General features: G+C 57.4%; 1 protein-coding gene across 5 annotated transcripts in view; it reads left to right on the forward strand.

Annotated features, from left to right (window-relative positions):
• The window catches only part of SEC16A (SEC16 homolog A, endoplasmic reticulum export factor), a 33618-nt gene extending 10132 nt beyond the window's left edge, over positions 1–23486 (forward strand). For 3 of the 5 annotated variants that reach the window (XM_081238063.1, XM_081238062.1, XM_081238061.1), the window contains exons 3-31: positions 682–818; positions 2858–2955; positions 4575–4701; positions 5180–5351; positions 5459–5633; positions 6600–6742; positions 7385–7446; positions 7553–7691; positions 8110–8346; positions 9438–9535; positions 10074–10155; positions 10342–10459; positions 10620–10731; positions 10868–10973; positions 11632–11772; positions 12658–12771; positions 12950–13142; positions 13629–13874; positions 14367–14449; positions 15397–15537; positions 17029–17109; positions 17301–17357; positions 17488–17599; positions 18008–18145; positions 18403–18497; positions 19292–19366; positions 19890–19949; positions 20889–20966; positions 21919–23486. In XM_081238063.1, coding sequence (XP_081094189.1) covers positions 682–818; positions 2858–2955; positions 4575–4701; positions 5180–5351; positions 5459–5633; positions 6600–6742; positions 7385–7446; positions 7553–7691; positions 8110–8346; positions 9438–9535; positions 10074–10155; positions 10342–10459; positions 10620–10731; positions 10868–10973; positions 11632–11772; positions 12658–12771; positions 12950–13142; positions 13629–13874; positions 14367–14449; positions 15397–15537; positions 17029–17109; positions 17301–17357; positions 17488–17599; positions 18008–18145; positions 18403–18497; positions 19292–19366; positions 19890–19949; positions 20889–20966; positions 21919–21984 — 3486 coding nt within the window. In that variant the 3' untranslated portion in view covers positions 21985–23486. The other 2 variants (XM_081238064.1, XM_081238065.1) reach the window with 2 other exon arrangements.
• Positions 23487–23515: the final 29 nt, after the last annotated feature.

Here is a 23515-nt window from a genome sequence, read left to right on the forward strand (position 1 = left end):
TCCGGGCCCTTGTCCAACCGGCGCCCAGCAGCACTTCTGTGGGAGCCCACTTCCTCCTGCCTTGTCTCTGTGTCGCTACAGATTCCACTAGAGGTTAAGAACAAGTCCATTTTATGTGATTTCTCGTCCTCTGCTGGGTGATGGTGGAACGTTGGACTGAGTCAGGAAGGACTGATTCTGGCTCGTGCCTGGGTCACCTCGTCTCTACTTCAAGTCCCGACGTGGCCTTAGAGCCATGGGGGTTCATCGGTCTGTAATGGGGCTGAAAGCCTCGTAAGGATAGAATGTGATACTCCTTTTGAGGCTGCCTGTAGCTTCAGGACCCGTTCCAGTGGACCCTCGTTCTTTTGCTTCCCTGAGATGGTGTCTGAAACGGGACCCGAGATTGTGGGGTCGTGGCACCTACGCAAGTGAGACCTCGGGAAGCAGATGACAGAGTCCTCACGAGTCACTGCAGGACCCGGGCGTGGCCCGCTGATGGTGGGCCATCTCCTGAGCCGGGCCAGGGCAGTCTGTCTTAGGAGTGTGGCCGTGGATTTCATTTTCTTTTTATTGTTTCGCATGAAGGAAGCCCCGTGTCTGGGGCTCATCTGGAGAGCACTGCCTGTACCGTGAGAATTCATGCCGGTTGCTTGATGAGTTGGCTCTTGGCATCTAATGGAGGCATCCTTCTTTCAACAGGACATGTACGGCCTCTATGAGCCCAGATACAGGCCCTACGATGGTGCAGCCGCTGCCTTCGCAGAGAGCTACCGCTACCCTGAGCTCGAGCGGCCCAGCTCCCGGGCGAGTCACTGCTCGGACCGGCCAGCTGCCAGGTGATGGACATGTGTGTTGCCGGCTGTGGTAGTAACTTAGTGATGTGAAAAAGACCGTGTTTGTAAAGAATTACACGGACCTGTTTAACGTGTGTTTACTTCCGTGGGTGTGGACGGATTATAGGAGGCATCTTTAAATCGAACTAAGTACGCTGCTGCTGCTGCGCGGTCACGGGTGTGTCATCAGATGGTCTCTGGTCAGACCCGACCCTGTGCAGGGCCACCAGGAAGCCGCCTCTGCCCTCGTGTGGGGCTCCTCCCGGCCCGGGCCGTGGTGCCGTTGCCGAGGGATGCACACGCGGGTGCCGAGGCAGCTTTTCCCCCCGTGCAGGTCCTTCGCCGCCTCTGGTGACGGGGTGCCTTGACTCCCGGGCCAGGCAGGTGTGGGCCGGAACACGGAGTGGCCCGTCGGCAGCGGCCGCCGCAAGCCCGGGCTCCCCCCCCCCCCCCGGCACTGCCCCCCGGGCCGTGAGGCCCCCAGCCGCTCCCTCCCACTTCCCTCTCCCCTGACAGAGCTCCTCTCAGTTCTGTGATCACAGGTGAGGCACTTCAAAAGAGCCTAAAAGCTTAGGCTGGCCACAGTCCTCCCCCCAGGGGCGTCGGGGGCTCGGCAGGAAGCGCAGGGCTGCAGAGCCCGCGCCCCGGGCCCCCGTCTCACCGGGCCGGGTTCGCCATGAGGGTGCAAGGCTCCTTCGGCTCGTGATAAGAGTCTGGGCGCGGGTGAAGACTGCATCCACGCACCGCCTTTCAAAGTCGGCGCTGCTTTTGGTGCTTCCCGCGTCTTCAGTAGCTCACCTGGAGACGAGGCCCTGCCTCTGTGAGCCGGCCCCCCTCCCTCGCTGGGAGGGACTCGCTGAGCCGCTGGGCCCGGCGCTCTGGGAGGTGAGACTGGAGTCCCAGTGGGCGTCCTGATTTGGGGAGAGCGGCAGGCAGGTGTTTTCTAGAAGCCCTGAGAGGCGGGGGAGGGGGAGGCAGGGGCCGGGGCGCGCCTTGCTCTGCCGCTTGTCGCCTGCAGGCCGGTCGGGTTACCTGGCAGGGCTTGTCGCCGTGTCCTCACCGCTCACTCGTGGAGGGAGGGCAGCCTCTCCCCTCTCCTGCCCTGTGCGTGTGCGCACACGCGTGTGCAGGCCTGCGTGTTGGTGCTGAGCATCAGCGTGTTGTGCTTGTGCCTGGTGTGGTCACATCGCACAGGAGGGGAGAACGAGCCTCGGGTCTCTGCGGTGGAGTCTTTCCTGGCGGGTGACCGGGGCTGGAGAGGGCAGCGGGGTGGGCGTGCTCTGGCTCTGCCCTTGGTCAGGGCACTTTTCTGGAGCCCCCCCGGTGGTGGGTGCACTGGAGTGCTCCCCCCAGGGCCCCCGCCCAGCGGGTGCTGTCCCTGTGGCAGATGGGGGGGCCGGACACTCCTCAGGGGCAGCTGCAGCCCCAGGAGTGAGCCATCCCCAGGGGTACACGGAGTCACAGTTCAGAAATTGAAAGTGCCATCAAGTCCTTCCAAGAATCTTGCTGCCCTGGAAGGCCTGGTACCTGCCTGTCCTGCTTAGGGTCGTCAGCACAGCTGGGCCTGTGAAGCCAGCCTTGGTCTGGCCCGTGTTGTGAGTCCCGGGCAGTCAGCTGGAAGGGCGCAAGGGCCCTTTTCCCCCCTCAGGACACACGGGTTGCGGTCTGTGTAGAGGGTGTTACAGTCGGCGCTAGCTTGGTTTTGAAAGCTCAGTGCTTTTTGCTTCTGCTAAGCGTGATATCAGAAACGTGAGACCCTGCTTTTAAGCATTGGCTTTATAGCATGCAGCACTGAGCACGCGGGAAGGGTTAGTTATTTTATGCTGAACAGCACTTAAATAGTTATTTCAACAGATAAATGTTACTTTGCTGTATGGTAGGGAATCCTGTAATCTTATCGTTGTTACTGGTTTGGATCTCCTGATTAGAATTTTTTCACAACCAAGGTGCTCTGATGAATGCCTGTTGCTCTGGGTGTAATTTGTGTCCCACTTTAAGAAACAGGTAATTTTTTTTTCAACAGCACTATGTGTTTTTTTCAGGCAAGGGTATCCTGAAGGTTACTATAATTCCAAAAGTGGATGGAGCAGTCAGAGTGACTACTATGCAAATTATTATTCCAGCCAGTACGATTATGGAGGTATGTTCAGGCGTTTTCATCGGTCGACGGCCAGCAGATGCGTGTTCAGACCGTTCGTCCAGCCGGGTGCAGAGTGGCGCGCTGTGGGATTTCTTAGGAAACCTTCCCTTTTAGTAGTCTTAACGATCTTAGCTAAGAGCCAAGGTAATTGAAAGTAGTCTGCATCTAGAAATAATTACATTGCTATTTTTCATTAAGAAATTATATCTTAATTGTAACGTTGTGTCTGTAACGTATTAGTAGTTTTCTTTGATTTCCCAGCAAAGCATAATTATCAGTAGTTCAAGAGTATGTGACATCCATTTGTGGCTGTTTAAATTGATTAAAATCAGTAAAATGAGGGACCGGCTGCTCACTGCAATGGCCACGTGTGACGTGCTCCACATGTGGCCAGAGCCCCCGCATCACACAGGGCAGACGCAGGACGTTGCGGGTGCCACCGCTGTCTGGCAGTGTGTGCGTCTTGGCATGTGTCCCCTGAGCCGCCCTGCTGGTCCCCCTGCCAGGCTGTGGCCCTCACTGTCCCAACATGGCTACCCGCTTCTGCGTCTCCCGGGGCTCTTCCTCCACTTTTGTATTTGCACTGCTTCGTGCATAATTCTGCACATGCTTGCTCAAAGTGGTGTATCTGGTTTGCTTATAATGTTAATATGCTTTTTTTTTTCCTGCATTTGCTTTATTTATTATTTATTTTGGGCTGCATTGGGTCTTTGTTGTTGCCCGCGGGCTTTCTCTAGTTGCGGTGAGCGAGGGCTACTCTTCCTTGCAGTGCGCGGGCTTCTCATCGCGGTGGCTTCTCTTGTTGCGGAGCATGGGCTCTAGGCGTGTAGGCTTCAGTAGTTGTGGCGCGTGGGTTTCATTAGTTGCGGCATGTGGGCTCAGTAGTTGTGGCGCGCGGCCTTCAGTAGTTGTGGCTCGCGGGCTCTAGAGCGCAGCCTCAGTAGTTGTGGTGCATGGGCTTAGTTGCTCCGCGGCATGTGGGATCTTCCCGAACCAGGGCTCAAACCCGTGTCCCCTGCATTGGCAGGCGGATTCTTAACCACTGCGCCACCAGGGAAGTCCCTTAATGTGCCTTTTTAAAGTAATCTAGTTTTCAGAGTATTTTTTAAATTTTGTTTATTTTTTATTCAAGTACAGCTGTTTTACAAGGTTGTGCTAATCTCTGCTGTACAGCAAAGTGACTCAGTTATGCACACACATATACCTTCTGTTTTCGTATTCTTTTCCATTATGGTTTATCCCAGGAGATTGGATATGGTTCCCTGTGCTCTTACAGTAGAACCTTGTTGTTTATCCGTTGAGAGTATTTCCTAAAGCTCTTTGGATCACATTAGAGAAAAGAGATATGAATAAAAAAATTTTTTTTTATTCTTTTTAATCACGTGTGTTGAGAGAAAAACTGTCAGTGGCCGTTAGGTATCACAGTACAGGCGAGACATGGCCGGGTCCTCTGGTGTCTCACAGTTAACGTTCCCTGGGGTCGTGCTGATTTTCGGGAGGAAAGTTTGGTTGCTCTCTGAGGCTGAAAGCATTCTTCAGTCCTGGGGTGGCCTGGTTTTGTGACGGCCAGAGGGGTGTCTTTGGCACATTGTACTGACCCATTAATCTCTTGCCTGCAGATCCAGGTCACTGGGATCGGTACCACTATGGTTCTCGGTCCAGGGACCCCCGCACCTACGACCGGAGGTGTTGGTATGATGCTGAGTACGATCCGTATAGGAAGGAAAGCTATGCTTATGAGGACAGGTTGGTAGAATAGATTTTGATAAGGAGGGTGGGTCGTGAGTCAGCTGCGCTTCTGCATGTGCCCTCGGGTCTTTGTAATTCACTCGAGCTACAGTTGTGTCTGGCTTCCCGGGGAGCGGTCACTGTTGGGAGGAACAGGATGGACTGACCTTCCCAGTGGCTCTTTCTTTGGGCTCTTGGAGGAGAACCGGCCTCGGAACCGGCACCGTGAGTCAGTTCATCCTCCTCTTCTTGGGTCCGTGAGAGGGGTGACCACCTCAGACGGACCCCCAGCCTGCCTCTCTAACTCTAAGACAGGGTCTGAACTTGGCCTTGGGATGCAGCGACTGCACTCGAGGGTGGGCTCTGGTGAGCGCTGTCCTTAGGATCAGGACTCGGGGCGAGGGGACCTGGAGGGGCTCGTTGCCGTGTGGCACGGGAGCATAGGCCCTGGAGGTGCTCTCCCCGAGCCCCGGCCTCTGCCCCACTGCTTCCCCAGGCCTGAGAAATACGACGACCGCTGGAGGTATGACCCCCGCTTCACCGGGAGTTTTGACGACGAGCCTGAGCCCCACAGGGACCCCTACGGGGAGGAGGTGGACCGGCGGAGCGAGCACAGCGAGCGCTCAGCGCGGAGCCTACACAGCAGCTTCAGCTCCCACTCCCACCAGGTGGGCGGGCGGGGGGGCGGGCCGGGCCCCAGGGTTCTGGTGGCCGCCTGGGGTCCCGCCGCAGGCGTGGCAAAGAGACTTCACCTGTTTGCTCTCTGCTTTCTAAGAGCCAGGTGTACAGAGGTCATAGCGTGACTGCTGGGCCCTACGAGGCGCCCCCTCCACCGGGCTCCTTCCACGGCGATTATGCCTACGGCCCCTACGGCGGCGATTTCCACGGCACCCTGGGCTTCCCGGAGTACAGCTACCCTGCTGAGGCCAGCTGGCCCTCCGCGGAGCAAGGTGTGTGTGGCGAGGCCCTGCGTGCCCACAGGGGCAGAGGGAGGCCGAGGCACACCTTGGGGCGGTGTTCCGAGCCTGGGATGGGCAAGAGGGACTGAGTCGTCACCGGGATGGGCATTGGCGATGGCCTGGCCTGGGCATCCCTGCCGAGCAAGGGCACCATGCCACCACGTGCCTGTCCTGAGGGGCAGCGCTCGCCACGCTGGGCTGCTGGTGCCCCTTGGGCTGCAGTTTGGCTCACAGGCCTGGGAGCTGCCCGGCCTGTCCATCGTGTCCACTTCAGTGTGGCTCTGACTTCAGGCTCCCCTGCCACGTTCTTGGGCAGGGCCTCAGTGTAACCCCAGTGCCGACCACACGGGTTCATGGATCTTGGAGGGAAACTTGAAAAACTCCAGTTCATACACTTATCACACAGGCCACATTCTCAATTCGCCTTTGAGATATTTGATCAAATGCTGTTTCTTGGAAAACTGCACAAGTATGTCAAGTTTTAGAATATGACAGTATAAAATATAAACTGATGGACTGTTTGGTTAAACATGTCACCTCCTGTCTGGCTTGAGGCCTTTCGCTCTTGGTCGTTTTCCCTGCCGCTCCCTCTGATGCTCGTGGTCTGAGGGGCACTCAGGGTGCAGGGGCTGAGGGGCCACCTGAGCAGCAGGAAACACGAGCGCTGCTTTCTGTGAACAGTGCATCCTGGTGGCTTTTAAAGGAGCGTTTTCCTTTTAGAGGAGAGTATTCTCACTTTGAACGATTAGAATGTTTTTCTGACGTATGTTTAAGTTCTGTTTTTTAATAGGATATTTAACAATTTAACAGTTACTAACTACAGTTGAAAGTCAGTTCATCTTGATAATCTGTGATTCCAGCTGCATGGGCATCTTGTAAATCTCAGCTGTTGATTTAGTTCAGAAGCATTAAAAAGTGACACACTGGTTGTTTCTTTCTCATTTTATTTAAACGTAGCTCCATCGAGACCAACTTCTCCTGAGAAATTCTCAGTGCCTCATGTCTGTGCCAGGTTTGGTCCTGGGGGTCAGCTCATCAAAGTGATTCCAAATCTGCCTTCAGAAGGGCAGCCTGCGTTGGTTGAAATTCACAGCATGGAGGTAATTCCACAGGGAGAAGTCGCGCGTCGCCCTTCAGGTTGCACGTGCTTTGCAGTTTGTCATCTTCAACTTGTGTGCTGTTGTCTGAAAAAACAAGCTTAGGAAATGTTTATTTACGTGAATCTTCAATTTGTAGATGGTTACAATTCTCCTTGATCATCTTTTTCCTCCCGGAAGTCAGCATTTTAAGAATCTGCTCTGGGTGTTGTGTTAGACTTGGTTTTATTGTATGTTGTTCATTTTCTATCTTTATTTGAATTTTTGATTTTGGAGTGAGGACCCTGTCCGTGCTCATTTTACTGGTGATTCTGGAGAGTGGGCAGAGGTGCCTCCTGATCTCGGGGGGCTGGTGCGGGGTGCCTTGCTCCGTGTCCTGGCAGGCCTTTTCCATCGTGTGTATCCAGGCCCCCGCCTCAGAGTCTGGGGGGGCGGGTCTCACTGCTTAAACAAAGTTTGAAAGTCACCGTTGCGGAACAAGAGGCCCATACTCTGTGATGGAGGCTTTGCCTCCCCACTTGGAGGGACAGGCCGTCCTGAGGATGGTGTCCGTTCCTCTGTCTGCCGATGTAGCCAGGCCAGGCGTTGACCTGCCTGCCCCCGTCAACAGCTCTCTCTCTCTCCCCTCTCCTGTCCCCACCTCAGACCTTGCTGCAACACACGCCAGAGCAGGAGGAGATGCGGGCATTCCCGGGGCCTCTTGGCAAGTACGTGCCCCACGAGAGCGTCCGCGGTGCCCTTCGGCCGGCGGTGCCGAGCACGGCCTCGCAGATGCAGTGGCCGCTGTTCACCGAGTGTGTGTTCTTTTTGCAGAGATGACACCCATAAAGTGGATGTTATTAATTTTGCACAGAGCAAAGCTACAAAATGTTTACAGAATGAAAATTTAATTGACAAAGAGTCCGCAAGTCTTCTTTGGAGCTTTATTGTTCTGTTATGCAGACAGAATGGGGTATGTGTCTCCTTCCTTGTAGAACTGCTCTTCTCGTAGGCCTCTAGTCCCGGGAGTCCTCAGCACCCCCGAGGAGGATTAGGCAGGATTTCTGTGCCAGGCTGTACCGTCCAGGGGCTCCCCCAGGACCAGTGTCTCGGTGGTGATTTGGGGACGTGGGAGCCAAGCAGGGTGCATGGTTTGGGGTGAAGGGTGGTTTGGGCTCCCCGTCGTCGGCCCGTCCGGTGCGTGCGGTCTGCCTGCCTCGCTCCCGGCCGAGTCGGGGGCGGCTCTGTGCCGATGCGGTCAACGTCGCTCGCCTGCGGAGGCCCTTTCTGGGCCTCCCCCGACCAGGACCGGGGCTGTTCTGTCACTCCTGCAGGAGGGTGCTGTTTGTGGTTAAGCCTGACTCCCTTCCTGCCCCTGCTGCCCCTTGCAGACTGTAGTGGGCACAGACATCGCGGAACTCTTGTTACGAGACCACCGAACCGTGTGGCTTCCTGGGAAGTCACCCAGTGAGGCCAACCTGATCGATTTCACTCATGAGCCTGCGGAGCAAGTGGAGGAGGAGTCAGGGGAAGCCCAGCTCTCATTTCTCACCGACAGTCAGGCCACCACCACCCTCGAGAAGGACACGGAGCGGTTCCGAGAGCTGCTGCTCTACGGCCGGAAGAAGGTGAGTGGCTCGGGCGCGGGGCGGGGGCAGGGCCTGCTCGCGGGGCGCCAGCGTCTAGAGCGGAACGCACTGCCGGGGTCTTGTTCTGCAAAGACTGTCTGGCACCTCGTGTGTCGTGTCTCTGAAGGTGAGAATAGTGGCTTCTCCAGCGCTGCTGGTGTCAGAGACGTGCAGATTCCGTTTTTCGTCATCTGACAAACACGTGGATTGAGCTCAGGCTGCACCCCTGCCGTGTGCAGTGTGTCTCGGGGTAAACACGTGCGCGACACAGAGGCAGCGCGTTCTCACGCAGTTAGGGTGAGCTCACCGTGCCCCCGTGAGTGGGTGCCGGGCACAGCCCGGGCCCAGGCAGGGAGCTCCTTGGGGACACGCCCGGGGTTTGCTCCGTGGGGCACCTGGTGATGCAGCCGGGCGCGGGGAGTGCACAGTTGGAGCGCCTGCTGGGCTCTGGCAGCGGGGGTCTGGCGGGCCCAGATTTCTTGGCACTTTTATGTCATGATAGACTCAGAAAATTCGTATTTGGTGAGTAAATGATCTTAATGTGGTCATTTTACAGCTAGTTGAAATCTTCTGATCTGTTACATTTAATTACCATTTCTCTGTTGCAACGTTTCTGCTTACTGGTCAGAAGTTTTCTAAGTTGTGGCCCCGATCATTTTGGATACAGGGAGGCTGAAGTAATTAAGGCCCTGTTGGTGCTGAGCACAGGCCCTCGGGGCCCAGGGCTCATTCGGGGCCTGGGGAGTTCACGTCCCCCTGGCCTTTCTCGTGGCGGAGACGACAGGTGGGAGAAGGCGGTGCTACTTCTCCGTTGTCCCTGGTTCTGACGGTGTGCTTGTCCTCTGTGCTGGTGATGAAAGCGGGGTACCTACACGGAGACCTCCTCCCGCAGGGACTCCGCCGCCAGCGAACACGGTGAAGCTCGCCCGCTCTTGGTGTTTGAACTGGGACGTGTATGTCGGAGCCTTTGATCCGTTTGCGGTTTCATCTGCAGTCGAGCCCCCTCCTCCTTGGTGGCCGCGCGCGTGACGACACACATTCCGTCGCTCCCGCTGTTCTCGGGGTTCAGAGAACCTCTCGATGCTTTGCAGGATGCTCTGGAGTCCGCGATGAAGAACGGCTTGTGGGGTCACGCCCTGTTACTTGCCAGCAAGATGGACAGCCGGACGCACGCCAGAGTCATGACCAGGTGAGGAGTCCGGCCGTGGGGACCGTCTCCGGGCGTGCCTGCAGGCGGGGGTCCAGGCCTCGTCAGCTTTGGGAAGCCCCCAGTCCCCATACTCTTGTCAGAGGAAGCTGGGGAGTCCCGTCTGCCGCCCGTGGCTGTGGGCTTGCTGGCCCCTCTTCCTCGGGTTGTGCTGCTAAAGGATTTAAGGTTTTTTTGTTAATTTCAGGCTTTTTAATTCTATAAAATCTCAGCAGGGAATTCCCCGGCAGTCCAGTGGTCAGGACTGTGCGCTTCCACTGCCAGGGGCCCCGGTTCAATCCCTGGTCCGGGAACTAAGACCCCGCATGCCGCACAGTGACCCAAAAAAAAAAAAAAAATCTCAGTGAATTCCGTCGTCTGCATCCTTTACAGCCTTTTAAAGACATTGCAGTGTGTACACTTGGCCCAGGTCAAGCGTCAAGCCAGTCACCAAAGCGTCTGAGCTGAGACCAGACTAGTTTTTCGTGTCCTGTTTACTGAACCAGGCTGAGTCAGGGCTTCTCTGTTCGCGTCTGCCCAGGTTCGCCAACAGCCTTCCGATCAACGACCCTCTGCAGACGGTCTACCAGCTGATGTCCGGGCGGATGCCAGCCGCGTCCACGGTCAGTACGGGGGTCCTCACGGCAGCCTCCGCAGCTCAGCCGTCTGTTCAGAGCCCGCTCCCAGGAGGGCTCGCCTCCCAGGCCACAAGGCCAGCGTTTCATCCTGCTCCTGGAGCTTGAGCACTGCAGAGTTAAGATAGCAGTGTGTTCCAAGGATGAGGGTTTTCTGCTTGTCTCTGGTTTCAGTGTTGTGGAGACGAGAAGTGGGGAGACTGGCGGCCGCACCTGGCCATGGTTTTGTCCAACCTGAACAACAACGTGGACGTGGAAGCCCGGGCGATGGCCACGATGGGGGACACTCTGGGTAGGTCAGACGCCGACATAGAAGGCAGGCCTGGGGCTGCCGTCAGATGCTCGGGAACCAGAGACTGTCCTTCCGTCTGGGGTCTCTCTGGGGTCTCTGTGAGCGCTCTGATCTCTGGGAGACCCTGTGACCGAGGCCTGCCTGCTTTACGTACCTTCAGCCTCGAGGGGACTCCTTGACGCTGCGCACTTCTGCTACCTCGTGGCCCAGGTTGGATTTGGGGTTTATACCAAGAAAACCACAAAACTTGTCTTAATTGGATCAAACCACAGGTGAGGAATTGCATAGGTATAGTGGCATCCGTTTCCCTTAGGAAAAGCCCCTCCCATGGCTAACCCAGACGGGCGCGTGGAGCGCTGGTGCTTCGGTGACCCGCTCAAATGTGACAGCCGCCCGTGTCCTCCACAGTTTGCCATTTTTAAAGTTCGCGACCAACGAAGCTATTCAGAGGACAGAAGCCTATGAGTACGCTCAGTCCCTGGGGCCGCAGACCTGCTCCTTACCCAGCTTCCAGGTGGGTGGGGCCCCCACGGCTCCAGCTCTGACGGGGGGCTGGACGGAGTGGGTGCTGACAAGACCGCAGTCGTTTAGGGGTTTTATTCAAAAAACGTAAAGAGCAATGAAGTGTTTTCGGAAATCTCGTGGAGATGTTTGATCTGTAACGTTCGAGAATTAAAGCTTGCTGAATTGGGAATTTTGTTAGCATTTTGGTTCTTGATGTTTTAAGTACTAAAAACTTTTAGTGTTTGGTTTCAAGTACTTTTCTATCAGCTGTGGACCAACCACGTTTTGGGAGGGTGGTATCTGACCGGGACTGTGAGTGTGTGTCTGAAACGGGACAGAGTGTCGGTGCCAGCAGAGCAGGGTGACCGCGCAGGCGGCTCCCGAGAGGCGGTCATCGTGGGGCGCGTGCGCGTGGTGGCGCCTCGTGGTCACTCCGTGGTCCCTCGGCGGTCGAGAGCCCCGACGGCTCTGTTAAGGGTGTTGAAGAGAGAAAGTGAGTTTCTCAGAAGCTTAGTCGTTTACTCTGATGTGAAATAGCTCAGGGAGCGGGCCCAGCTCTGCCGTGGGCAGGTGCTGGGGAGGCGCAGCGGGGGATGCAGACGTCCGGGGGGGCGTCGGCCTGCGGGAGGGCAGGGAGCACCGCTCAGCTCGCCGCCCGTCCGTCCCAGGTGTTCAGGTTCATCTACTGCTGCCGTCTGGCCGACATGGGGCTTGCCACGCAGGCCTTCCACTACTGCGAGGTGATTGCCAAGAGCGTCCTGGCGCAGCCCCACAGACACTCCCCGGTGCTGCTCAGCCAGCTGGTTCAGGTAACGTCTTCCTCGCTGTCGCTGCCCCCGCGCGGCACGGGGCGCCACATGGGGCCACGTGGTCACGCAGTGCTCGTGACCAGAGGGCGCTCGGGACTGCCTGCTCGGCCGAGTTAAGATCCTGCGTGTTCTCGGGCAGGTAGTTGGTGTTTTGCAGTGCAGCACAGGAGCCCTTGGGGCGTCTCGTGCAGAGACGTGGAGGTGAGCCTGGGCGTGAGGAGGACCCTGCCTGCAGGAGGCTCGTGTCTCGAGGCGTCCTCGCCTCGCGCTTAGCGCTGTGAGGTTCCAGGGGCCGCAGCGTGAGGTGGGTCCCGGCTGCGGCCCCGCGGCCCCAGGCTCTCGCTCCGGAAGACGGAGACCGCGTGACCCCCCACCCCCTGGCGCCCGGCACTTGGGGGGCCGTGTCAGGGCGCTCCTCTCCTGGAGCTTCGTTTGTGGAATGTGTTCATGTGATACCAAAATGGTTTTATCACGGGAACTTCGGGACACCTGCAGAAACAGGGTGATTCAAGAACCCTGTTTCCATCTGGCAGCTTCAGCAGTTGACGCGAGGTCAGGCGTGTTTGGCCCGTGCCCGCCTGCTACCCCCCAGAGCGTGAGCGTTGCCAGGGCGGTGGGCATCTCGGTGAGTGGAGCTGAGCAGAGGCGGGCTCAGCTCCCGCGGGTCCGGATGCCACAGGCTCGGCGGGCCGGCGCAGTGGGCGCTCACGCTCCAGGCGGTCCGGGACGGGCCGCGTGAGCCCGCCTCAGGAAGGTTCCTGCAGCGGACGAGGGCTGCGTCTCTGACGTTGCAGGCGCGCTTGCTCCTCGTCCCAGTGGGTTTGAAGGCACGGCTTGGCCACCGTCACCTGTGGGAACAGGGTCTTCATGTGCGTGTGTTTCCAGGTCGCCTCCCAGCTGCGCCTCTTTGACCCTCAGCTGAAGGAGAAGCCGGAGGAGGAGGCCACCACGGAGCCTGCCTGGCTGGTCCAGTTGCAGCTCATGGAGAAACAGGTCAAGGTGCGCTGGGGTCTAGTCGAGGGGCCCGACGGGGAGCTGTGTTCACGCTGAAGGGGGCGGTGTGAGCAGCGCAGCTCTAGCGGCACCCGGTGTCCGGGAGGGGGAGGTGCTCTTGGAGCCTAGCGGGTCCGTGGGGTCGGCGCCCGGCGTGGAGACGCCTGAGGTCCTTCTCCTTCAGGAGGGCACCGTGGCGTGGAGTCTGGACAGAGCCTTCCGCCGGCGCTGTCCCAGCTCACCACGCTCCGAGGTGGGGCCCTGTGATGGCCCAGCACCCGCCCAGCCGGCGGGCCTAGGCACCGACAACGTGCTGCTGGCGCCGCCTGTGCCTGGCGCTGACCACTTGGGCCAGGACGTGCGGCTGCTGCCCTCAGGTGAGCCCGCGCCGCCCTGGGCACCTGCTTCTGAACGTGGAGCGTCCCTGTCTTGCTGCGCAGAGAGTCGGGCCGTCTGTCCCGCCACCTCGGCCCTCTGCTTTCTCTTTGTCCCCCCTCCCTTGGTGAGCCCACTGGGTCTCACAGCCATAAAGGTCTGGCTTAGTGGGCGGGTGGTGCAGGAGGTGGGGCGGGGGGGACTCAGTGAAGGCAGAGCCGGCCCTGGGCCAGGCAGCTGCTTGCTGGGCTGTGTCGGGGTCGTGCTGCGGCTTAGAGCCCACGCCCCATGCTGTGCTGAGTGAGGTCCTCCCCTCGGCCCTGAAAAATGTGTGTCCCGCTTCCCTAAACCAGTGACAGCCCGGCAGCTTCAGCCTTTGTGCTTGGACGGTTGGTTCCTTGGCCCTCGATGAAGGAAACGCGCCCTGCGGAAGTCACTGGAGTGAGCACGTAACCTCAGGCTTTCTCTTCTCTGCCGTCTCCCCGCAGCTCCACTGACGCTCCCTGATGGTCAGCCGGCCTTCCCCGCCAGGGTGCTGATGTTCCCAGTGCCACCACCCGTGGGCTCTGTCGAGCTGGGGCCTGGCTCTGGACCCCCAGGGGCTGCACTTGGCTTTCCAGAGCCCTCTGTGCCTGATCCTGTGGCTCCGTACCCAGGGCCTGGCCTGCCATCTGGCACACCATCTCTCCAAGAGACTGAACATCTGCTCCCGGAGGCCAGGAGCCAGGACGCAGGTGGGTCTGCGAGGTGCCGTCTGGAGAGCAGAGTGAACTTGGCTTTGGCGCTGAAGGGGCAAACTGGTAGGAGAGGCTTAAGTCGTTCACACTGGGAGCAAAGCACGTTCCTTAGTGTGTGCCGAAAGTTCTAGAAGCTGATAGAAGATGGGTGACTTGACCTTTTGTTGGGATGTGAGGTGGGAGTGGGTGTCCAGAGCGTGGCCGGGGGGCGCCCACCTGCAGCCTTTGTGAACTCACTGGGGAGGCCGTGACCCTCCTTCTGGAGGGCGGTCTTGTCCCTGACCACCTGTCTACTTGGACGGCCTGGCTTGAAAAGAGAAACTGTTTTCACGTATTGAGGAACATTCCATTCTTGGTTTGTGAAGCCCCCATCGGGAGGCGTGGCAGGAGGGGCTGCGCTGTCTCCAGCAGCTCTCTCGGCCGCGCCTGCTCCCTCTGCTGTGGGCTTAGTGACGCCGCGGTCACAGGGGCTCTCGTGTCCCTTGACAGGAATGATGCCACGAGAGGCGCCCGGCAGAGACACGCTGTCGGAGGTGGGAGAGGAGGATTTCAGCGGAAAAGTTGCCAATGCGGTACTTCCCCACTTCTTTTTTGTTTTTTAAGCTAATTTTCATTAACTCCACTGAATAAGTACTTAAACTCTTTGTTCTTAAGTTGTAAGTAGAAAGATGATACTTAAAATTATCAGATTATCTTTTGAATCGTTTCTTAAAGAGAAAACGAATCCTTAAAATGTGAAGAGCTGATGAAATCGTTAATAGGGGAAAAGATAATTTAATAGTGTAAAAGTAGGTATTTTAAGGAGAAGAAATGCTCGTCTACAATGAAACTACCTTGTCAATTTTAATTTTTCTAAAATGGAAAACTTCCCTGATTTCTGCATCTCTTTCTACAATAGGATTCGTAAAATTTTCAGTGGTGTTCTTAAAATCAAGATTCATTTTATCAGACATGCTTGATATAAATACCACCTCGGTGTGCTGTGATCCCAGTGATGGGGGGTGGGAGGATAAACGCTTTTATATAAACTGCATTCTGGAAGCTTCTTTACAGATACCCTGCTCTTTTGGGGCATCCCATCAGCAGGCGATTGCTGTAGTGTAAACTCTCCTTACGTGTTCCACCGTTAAAATATTCTGTCCCTGTGAAAATAAAAATGAGAGTTTAACTGTATTGAAAACAGAGTCTCAACCCTGGGATAAATATTTTTTAAAATGCTTCTGTCTTTTAAAATGCCCACTGCCACCCCCTCTAACCAGTCTTCTCCTCGGTGCACATACGTATCCCATCTCCTCCAGCCCAGCAACCCCATAGAATTCCCGAATCCGCATCGTGGGTGCCGTGACGCTCCTAGAAAACGTTGCCCTTAAGCCCAGTCGGCCCCGGGGAAGCGGGGCCGCTCTCACCAGCCCCTCCTTGCCTGGCTCTGCTCACCGTAGTAACGTAGCCTCTCGGTGAAGCCTTGAGAGCTCCTGGGGAGGTGCCCCCGGTGAGCCTGCTCCGTGTTACCTTGGGACAGGGCTCCTCCGAGTCGTCTCCGGGCTGGGGGAGCGCTGGCTCAGGGGCCCTGCAGCCGCCTCCGCCTCTGCCTCTGACGCCCACGCCCGACGTGAAGAGACCTGTCCAGGCAGCCAAGAAAGAGAACAAGGAGCCTAAGAAGGTGACTCACAGCCCCGAGCTGGGTGGGGCCGGGGGCTGGGCAGGGGCTCGGCTGCCCCGTCCTCACGCTGAGGCGAGAAGAAGGAATGTGTTTCTGTTTAAATCAAGCCAAGCGTGTTCTTGAGGGGCAGTAAGCGTGTGGTGAAGCGCGAGTGTTTCTATGTCCGTGTCCACGTGTAAGCCCGCCGCTCAGAGCTGGAGCCGTGCCTGCCTCCCGGACGCCCGTGGGTCCAGGGCCCGTCCACGCCCTCCCCAGAGGGTGGTCTCTGCGCTGACCTCTGTCACCACTGCTTGGGTTCGGCTATTCCCGAGCTTCACGTGAAGGAGGTGCCTTCTTGTTATCGTTGTATAGTGATGTCGATCGTGTGTGTACGCCGTGCGTTTGTGTATCCTTTCTCCCAATGCAGGACATCGTGGGTTTTTTTAGTTTGGGATTATTAGGAATAAAGCCACGTGAGCGTTCTCGTCTGTGTCTTTTGGTGGCAGATGCCCTTGTTTCTCTTGGGTGTATCCCGAGGTCACGGGACCGCTGTGTGTCTGGCTGTAGAACGTCCTGCCAGCCCGTCCTCCTCAGTGGCCCCGTCCTCGCCCCGGGGGCTGCGTTGTCGGCCATTCTGCTGGGCTTAGAGACACTGTGTTGTGGGTTCGTGTGCTTCTTTCCCCTCCCCATCCACATCTGTGTGGGGCCGGCTCAGGTCTCCTCCCGTCCTTCGTGGGGTCCTCAGAGGTCGGCAGGCGTTGTTGCGTGTTGTGGACGCAGGTCCTGCCGGATGTGCACACCTTCTCCAGCCTGTGGGTGGCTTTTAATGGCTACTGTCTTACGTAAACACAAGTGTGATTCAAACCATGCGCGGGCCGTGAGGTACAGCAGGACCTTCAGACGGGGTGTGATGTGCCAGGGACTCCCCCCACCCCCCCGGCTTGGGGCCGCCTGCTCTGCCGCAGGTTCAGAGAAGCGGGTGGGGGGTGTGAGTTGCTTCTGCCTTTCGTGGCAGACGTCACGCGCAGCGTATGAAGAGCAAAGTCAGTGTCCCTGAGGCCTAATCTCTGCCAGCCTCGGAGCGCGAGGGCCTCTTCTTAGAGCCCACGCGGACTCCCCCGCCGTCGCCACTCCTGCGGGGGGATGTCTCAGGCTGCTCATTTGTTGGCATTCAGACGTGAAAAGCTCCAAGAGGCAAGCTGTTGTTCTAATTTTTTTTTTAAGTGTGGTAAAGTATACAGAAAACTTACCACTTTAACTGTTTTAAGTGCCTGGCTCTGGGGCGTCAAGCACGCTGTCCCGCACCTATCCCGGGACTTTCTCGTCTTCCCAGACTGAAGCCCTGCCCCCCAGGCTCCCTGCCGCCCAGCCCGCCCGACAGCTGCTTCCTGTCTCTGTGGCTTTGCCACCCTCGCGCGTGGGCCCCACAGGCTCGGTCGTGGCCCCTGTGTGTTGGGCTCTTTGCCCTCAGGGCCACGTCCTCAGGGTTGTTCTGGTGGTTTCTATGTTCAGAGCAGCGAGTCCTGGTTCTCTCGTTGGCTGCCTGTGAAGAAGAGGACAGAAGCTCACTTGCCAGACGACAAGAACAAATCGGTGCGTCCTGCCGGGTGGGCCGGGGGGTGCCGGTGGGTCCTGCAGCAGCGCGTCCGCCCGCCTGTCTGCGTGGAGCGACCCGGCTCCGGAGCAGACCTGAGCCAGCGCCTCGGAAGCAGTCAGGTTCTGATTTCTGATTCTGTCCAGCTTTTGCTACTGAGTTTTCTTTTTACCTTTCACAATCGTGGCAGATTGTCTGGGATGAAAAGAAGAACCGCTGGGTGGACACGAACGAGCCGGAGGAGGAGGTGAGCCGGGATCCGGGCGCTCGCTGTGGCTGGGCGGGGAGCCCCGCCCTGGGCAGGGGCCTCCGTCTGCAGGGGTCCCCGTGGGCTCTGGGTCTGTGCGCAGACCCCGCAGCGGTCTTTCCCTCCGCAGAAGAAGGCTCCGCCCCCACCTCCCACATCCCTTCCCAAGGCTCTGCAAGCTGCCCACCCTGGCCCTGGAGGGCCCCCCAGAACCGCTGTGAACATGTATTCTAGAAAAGCAGGTAACGACGGCCAACCAGAAATCAGAGTTCACTTGGGTAATTTATTTGTCCTACAGACGGGCCAGAGTTCAGCGATGATACCGTGCCCGTGAGGTGGTAGGTAGTTTCCCACCAGGACGAGGACTGGTGTTCTGAGGATGAGTCCCCGGGGGTGGGGGGCCAGCTCTCTAGAGAGTTCAGCGTTCCTAGGCGGACCGTGGTATCACTGGGGAGCTAAGGGCGGAGCGGATGCAGTCGGCCGCGCCGTGGTGTGAAGTGGGACCCCTCGCCCGGGCAGAAGCCAAGCAGGTGTGCCCCAGGAGGGGCCCCCTTCCGGGCCCGGCCGCCCCCAGGAGCGGAAGCCTGGCCCGGTGCTCTCTGGACACCAGGAGGACGGCGGGGTGACCTCGCTCCCTCTCCCCGTGGCAGCCCGAGCCCGAGCGCGCTACGTGGACGTTCTGAACCCGGGGGGCCCCCAGCGGAGCGAGCCAGCCCTTGCTCCCGCGGACTTCTTTGCGCCACTGGCCCCGCTCCCAATTCCCACACAGCTGTTTGGACCAGACCCAGGTAGGCAGCACGGGAGCAGCTGTGTGCAGCTTCTGACCTTTGGCCTCTTTCTGAGAGCCTCTGGCCTTAATCCTCTTTGAAGAAGAGCTAACTACTCACACACATGCAGAGCGCCCGAGGTTCCCCTGTACTTGTCTGCGGACTTGTTTCCCTTGGCCTGCCTGAGGACCTGGGTGGAGCTCTCCCCTGGGGCTGTTCCCTCTGGGCCCCGGTGACGCGGGGACGAGTGACCACCTCCCCCGCTGTCCCCTTCACAGATGCAGAGGAAGCACCGCCCGCCGAGGGGGCTGGCAGGGAAGGGCAGGCACCGGCGGGGGGGCCAGCCAATCCAGAGCCCGCCTCGGAGCCCAAGGTGAGTGGTGCCATGGGCCCAGGCCGGGGGTCAGGCAGTGGGAATTTGCCTCCTGCCCTGACCCGAGACGCGGCCCTGACCTTCTGCAGAGTCTTGTGTACACAGGGCTTACGGTGTGGGTCACACGCGCGTTACCTAGTAATTTTGTCTTGCTGAACTTTTTACAGTGAAGAGGGTTTTTTTTGAATGATTATAATGTGTATGTGCAACGCAGTCGTTCAGAGTTTGGTCTCTGAGGTTGGATGGACCTGGATTTCAGCCCTGCTTCTCCAGTAATTAGCTTTTTTTTTTTTTTTTTTTTTTTTTTTGCGGTACGCGGGCCTCTCACTGTTGGGGCCCCTCCCGTTGCGGAGCACAGGCTCCAGACGCGCAGGCTCAGCGGCCATGGCTCACGGGCCCAGCCGCTCTGTGGCACGTGGGATCTTCCCGGACCGGGGCACGAACCCGTGTCCCCTGCATCGGCAGGCGGACTCTCAACCACTGCGCCACCAGGGAAGCCCCAGTAATTAGCTTTTTAAAGGTGGGGGGTCGCTCAGCGCCTCTGAGCCTCAGCGTCCTGCCCTGTGGACGGGCCGACGAGAGCGCGGATCACAGGGCTGTGGTGGGGCTCACGGCAGGCGCTCAGTAAGGATGCGCTGCAGGTGTTGGAATAGCAGGTCCACGCGACACCCTTTCCTGACCCCTCAGCAGGAGCGCCCTGTGGGGTAGAGCGGGCCGTCCTGGGTGGTCCTGCCTCGGTGGGTGCCTCCGACGCACGGGCTTTGCAGTAGCCGGCCTCCCTGCTGTCCCGGCAGGTGCTCAGTTCTGTGGCATCGCTCCCTAGACCTGAACGGCCACCCTCTGGAGCGGACGGTTCCCAGGGAGGAGAGGTAAACGGCACCCGATGAGCGCGTCTGCTGAAGGTCTGGGCTGAGGAGCCTCGTTTTATTGTCCAGATGGCTTCTCCCTTTAAAACGAACTTAATGGGTAGGAAGAGGGCAGCTTAGAAACTTTCTAGAACTCAGAAAGTGTTGTATTCCTTAAAAAAGTCACACTTGTTTCCACAGAGTTGTTTGGGAACTCTGGCTAGGGTGAGGGGCTGCGCGTGTGTTCGGCAGCCGGGCTCGCCCCTCTGCCGGGCTCTCTTGTCCTCGGTCCCTCAGAGGGCACGAGGTCTGGCCGCCTTGGGCCCAGGTCTGGGCAGACCTCCCTCCCCGCAACCGGGGGTCGTTTCCAGTAAAAACTGTACATGAAAATAGGAGTTTCAGGCTAACTCTGGCTTTTTTCCCATCGAGCTGTACTGATTCTAACAGCATCATAAAGCTCTTTGGAATTAAACTGCCAGCTTGGAGCAGTGACATGCATGTTGATTTTTGTATTTGTCTGTATCTGTGTGTTCTTGCTGTTTTGTAGCTTTCGCGCTGTAGTTCACTGAGCTCGTTATCACGTGAAGTGAGCCAGCATTTTAACCAGGTACCTGTGGCTGGCCGTGTGCACTGGACATGGATTTGAACGGGGTTGTCTGTCTTTCCTTTGAGATCGCTGTGCTGGTCGGTCATCGTGCCCCTGGCCACTGACATTACTTGTCACCTCCCAGCCATCACATGCCTGAGGATGCAGTGTTCCTTTCTTCAGAAGTTTTTAAAGGGTGGCGTTGAATAGCCACACACAACAGTTGGACCGACCCCAAGAAGCTTGTAGTGAACGAACAAGTTCTGTGGTTGTGCTCTTTCTGAATTGGTTTTTTCAAATGACTGGCCATAGGCATAGCCTCAGAGTGTGTGTGTGTGAGTGTGTGTGTGTGAGTGTGTGAGAGAGAGTGTGTGTGTGTGTGTGTCAGAAGCCCACGTGGGTCAGGATGCTCTCATTTGAAAGAGAGAATTCTGTTTTCTGATCAAGCACGAGCAGGTTTATTGTAGGCAGGCAGAGTGGGGCAGTGACAGCTGTCCGGGGTCACGCTGTGGGAAATAAAGGAATACTTCATCTTCTCTGCGTATTGGGGCACTAAGCTTTTCCCTCGGCTTGGCAGAAAGGCTTCATGTGACTTGTTTTATTTGTGAATTAAAACGCTGGATTTTGTAGCTGGACACCTGAGAGGTCTAAAGCAGTCAGAAGCACCTGCTAAGGGCTCACCCTGGCACTGAGTGCCCGCTCGGAGCTCCGTGCCCCCTCACGTGTGTGCTCTGGTTCTGAAGCATCGTACTCTGCATGTTGCTTTGGTTTTTACCATTTTTCTATGAACCATTAAATAATTAAATACAGCGTTGCGAGAAGTATCTTTGACCAGCTTCCGTGGCACACTTGAAAGTATTGATATCATAAACCCTTTCTCAGAAATAGTACCTGTATTTGCAAATGAAGCAAGCCGCCGTGCACTGTTAGTTGTTGAGGTGAGCTCTCTGTGCTTCTCAGGCTCCCGGGGCTCACCCCCCTGCAGGGGGCCCTCCCGCCGCAGCGGTGCCCTTCTACAACCCTGCGCAGTTCGCACAGGTAAGTGCCCCTGCTGTCTCCCCGGGGTGGGTGGGAACCGGGGTGGGGGGCTCCCCCGGCGAGACCCTGACCCGCCCACTCGCCCCCTCCCACCTCTGCCGCGGCCCTGGGTGGGGGTGCCCCTGCCGGTTCCTGCTGACACTGCTGTGGGGCGGGCCTGACTCCCTCCCCCATGCTGGCCTTGGCCTCCCTTCACCTGGTAGCTCGTGACCTCCAGGCCGGGAAGGTCGTGAATGCTTCCTTTTATTTCTCTCCCTCCCAGGCTCTGGCTTGTGGAGGATGGACTGGCCGCCAGTCTGGGGAGCGCAGGGTGGGCAGAGGTCTGCGGGGAGGTCTTGGCTTTCGGGATGCAAAGCCTCACCTGACCCCGGCCTGTCCCAAGGCAGACCTGCCCTCACCGCCTCGTGTCCCTGGCCTCGGGCTTCCTCGGGGGCGGGCCTTCCCGCCCCCTGCACCTCTCCCTCATCCCTGGTGCCATCTGCTTCTCCATTCCACGATTCGGTAGTTGGGTTCTTCTCTCCTGTAACCTGCAGCTTGTAGTTTACGCCTTTACACAAACCCCTTGACTGTCATTTCAGTTGGCATTTCCGCGGGAGCAAGAGGAGGCGCCTGTGTTCTGTCCACGGCCTCCCCTGGGCGTCCCTTGCACCCCTCGGTGGCAGGCCAGACCACGCTCTCCCTGGGCTGTTTAGACACCCAGCTGTTGGAGCCAGCCTCACTCCACCACCCTAACCAAGCTGCAGGCACCTCTAAAGGGAATGCCAGGATGTGCTACTGACTTGGTCCGTGACCGTGGGCTTGCAAACAGAATAAAACGAACAGAACATGCCTGTTTGCTGAGAGAACGGTCTGTTCTGGCTTGTTCCACAGACCTGCTGATCCTTCCCCAAGGGGGCCCCCCCGCCGTCGGGGACGGGCGTGCGGAGCTCAGTGCTGTCCCTTGTCGTTTCAGGCCTCTGCTGCCTCGGGAAGTTCAAGGATGGGAAGGATTGGCCAGAGGAAGTACCCAGCATACTGAGCTAGAATGGTCCCTGTCCTGGACTGGCATTTGGAACCCTGAAGTGATTATTCCACCAAGAGCTCAGACTGATTGCCTGCGACTCCCGTCTGTTCCCAAATGGAGACAGATGCAGTGATTCAGAAATGATTTATGAAGTGTCGCCAGCATTAATTCCACACCTTTAGGAAGCTGGATGGAAAGAGGGAATCTGTGACTTACTAGAATCTTACACCTGAAGGAATGATTTAAGGATCCAACATTCACAGTCATTTGAGGATGTTACACTGAGTGAAGCTGGAAACATCTTGGCTACGGGAGGACTTTGCTTTTCAGTAACTAAGGCATCTCTCAAAACCTAACGGTGAATTATTGCCAGATAAATCCCAGGGGTCCTTCAAGACGCTGGAAGGAAACAGTGCACCTTTGACTCAGAGAGGAACGCGGCCAGGGGTGCACGTCCTGAGGTGGTCAGCCCCCACCTTGCACTGTTGAACCTGGAAGGATGCTTCGTCTCAAAGGAAACACGGGCTTCATTTAGCAACAGTTCCGTTAGGTTTCGAGAGCGGCCCTCGCTGCTGACGTGTGTTTATCTCCTGTAGCGAAGATGTGTCCAGCCCTGCGTAATTTCCTGTGGCCTCACTAGGACCATGACGCTTCCACGCAGCCGGAGGGACTGGCTCTGCTGTCAACGAGGGGCGGCTCCGTCGCTGGGACAGAGCCACAGGGGCCTCGTGCTCTGATGTGACTGATCCGAGTTAATAAACCAGTGTCACAACTGTGACTGGTGAGTTTGGTTTGGATTTTTCCCTGCGGACCAGCTGAGGCCATGTGTTCTGGCCCGCCTTCACGCTGCAGTCCAGTGGTCTGGCTTCCTCTCACCATTGCGTCATTTAAGGAGTTGGTAACATCTTGAAGAAAGTGGCTTAAAATAATTTCTTGTCAGAAGCTCTGGAATCTGATCTTTCTGCACCGAGACCTTCCGTGGCTAATACGCTGACTCAGCCTGTGAACCTGCACAGGAAGACCTCCTCCTGGTGGACTCAGCTTTAAGGCTTCATCGACTGTTCTTAAAACTGTTCACTTTCTTCTTCAGTCTAAGGAAAAGATTTAAATATTTAAAAAAATCATTAGGAAATAATTTCTGTAGAACGCTGGGGGAACATGGTTTGTTGGGGCTTTAGTCTAAGGGTAGGGCTTGTGTGAGGGTGGGGTCCGCGCGGGCCGCTCTGGGCCACCTGCCGTCTGGGAAGGACTCACAGAACGGTTTCCAGAATGTTTCACCGATTCTTCCCTTTGGGAGAGGCCGACCTTGCCGACGGGCAGTCTCTCGCGCCCCAGGGCCAGCGCTCGGTGCAGTTCCTGGGCCGAGACCCACCTGGCGCCCTCGGCTTCCTCCTCAGCCCTGCCCGTCGTCCTCTGTGTTTGACTGCCAGCGACTTTTGATTCAAGAAGCTTCCTCCGAGGCGGGAGCTGCTATTTTTCCTAAATGCACATTGTTCAATAAAATATTTTGCGCTCTCGGGCCCTTTCACCATGTCTCCTTTTGTTG

Source organism: Mesoplodon bidens (assembly GCF_964165515.1).
Source record: "Mesoplodon bidens genome assembly, chromosome: 6".
Classification (NCBI taxonomy): domain Eukaryota; kingdom Metazoa; phylum Chordata; class Mammalia; order Artiodactyla; family Ziphiidae; genus Mesoplodon; species Mesoplodon bidens.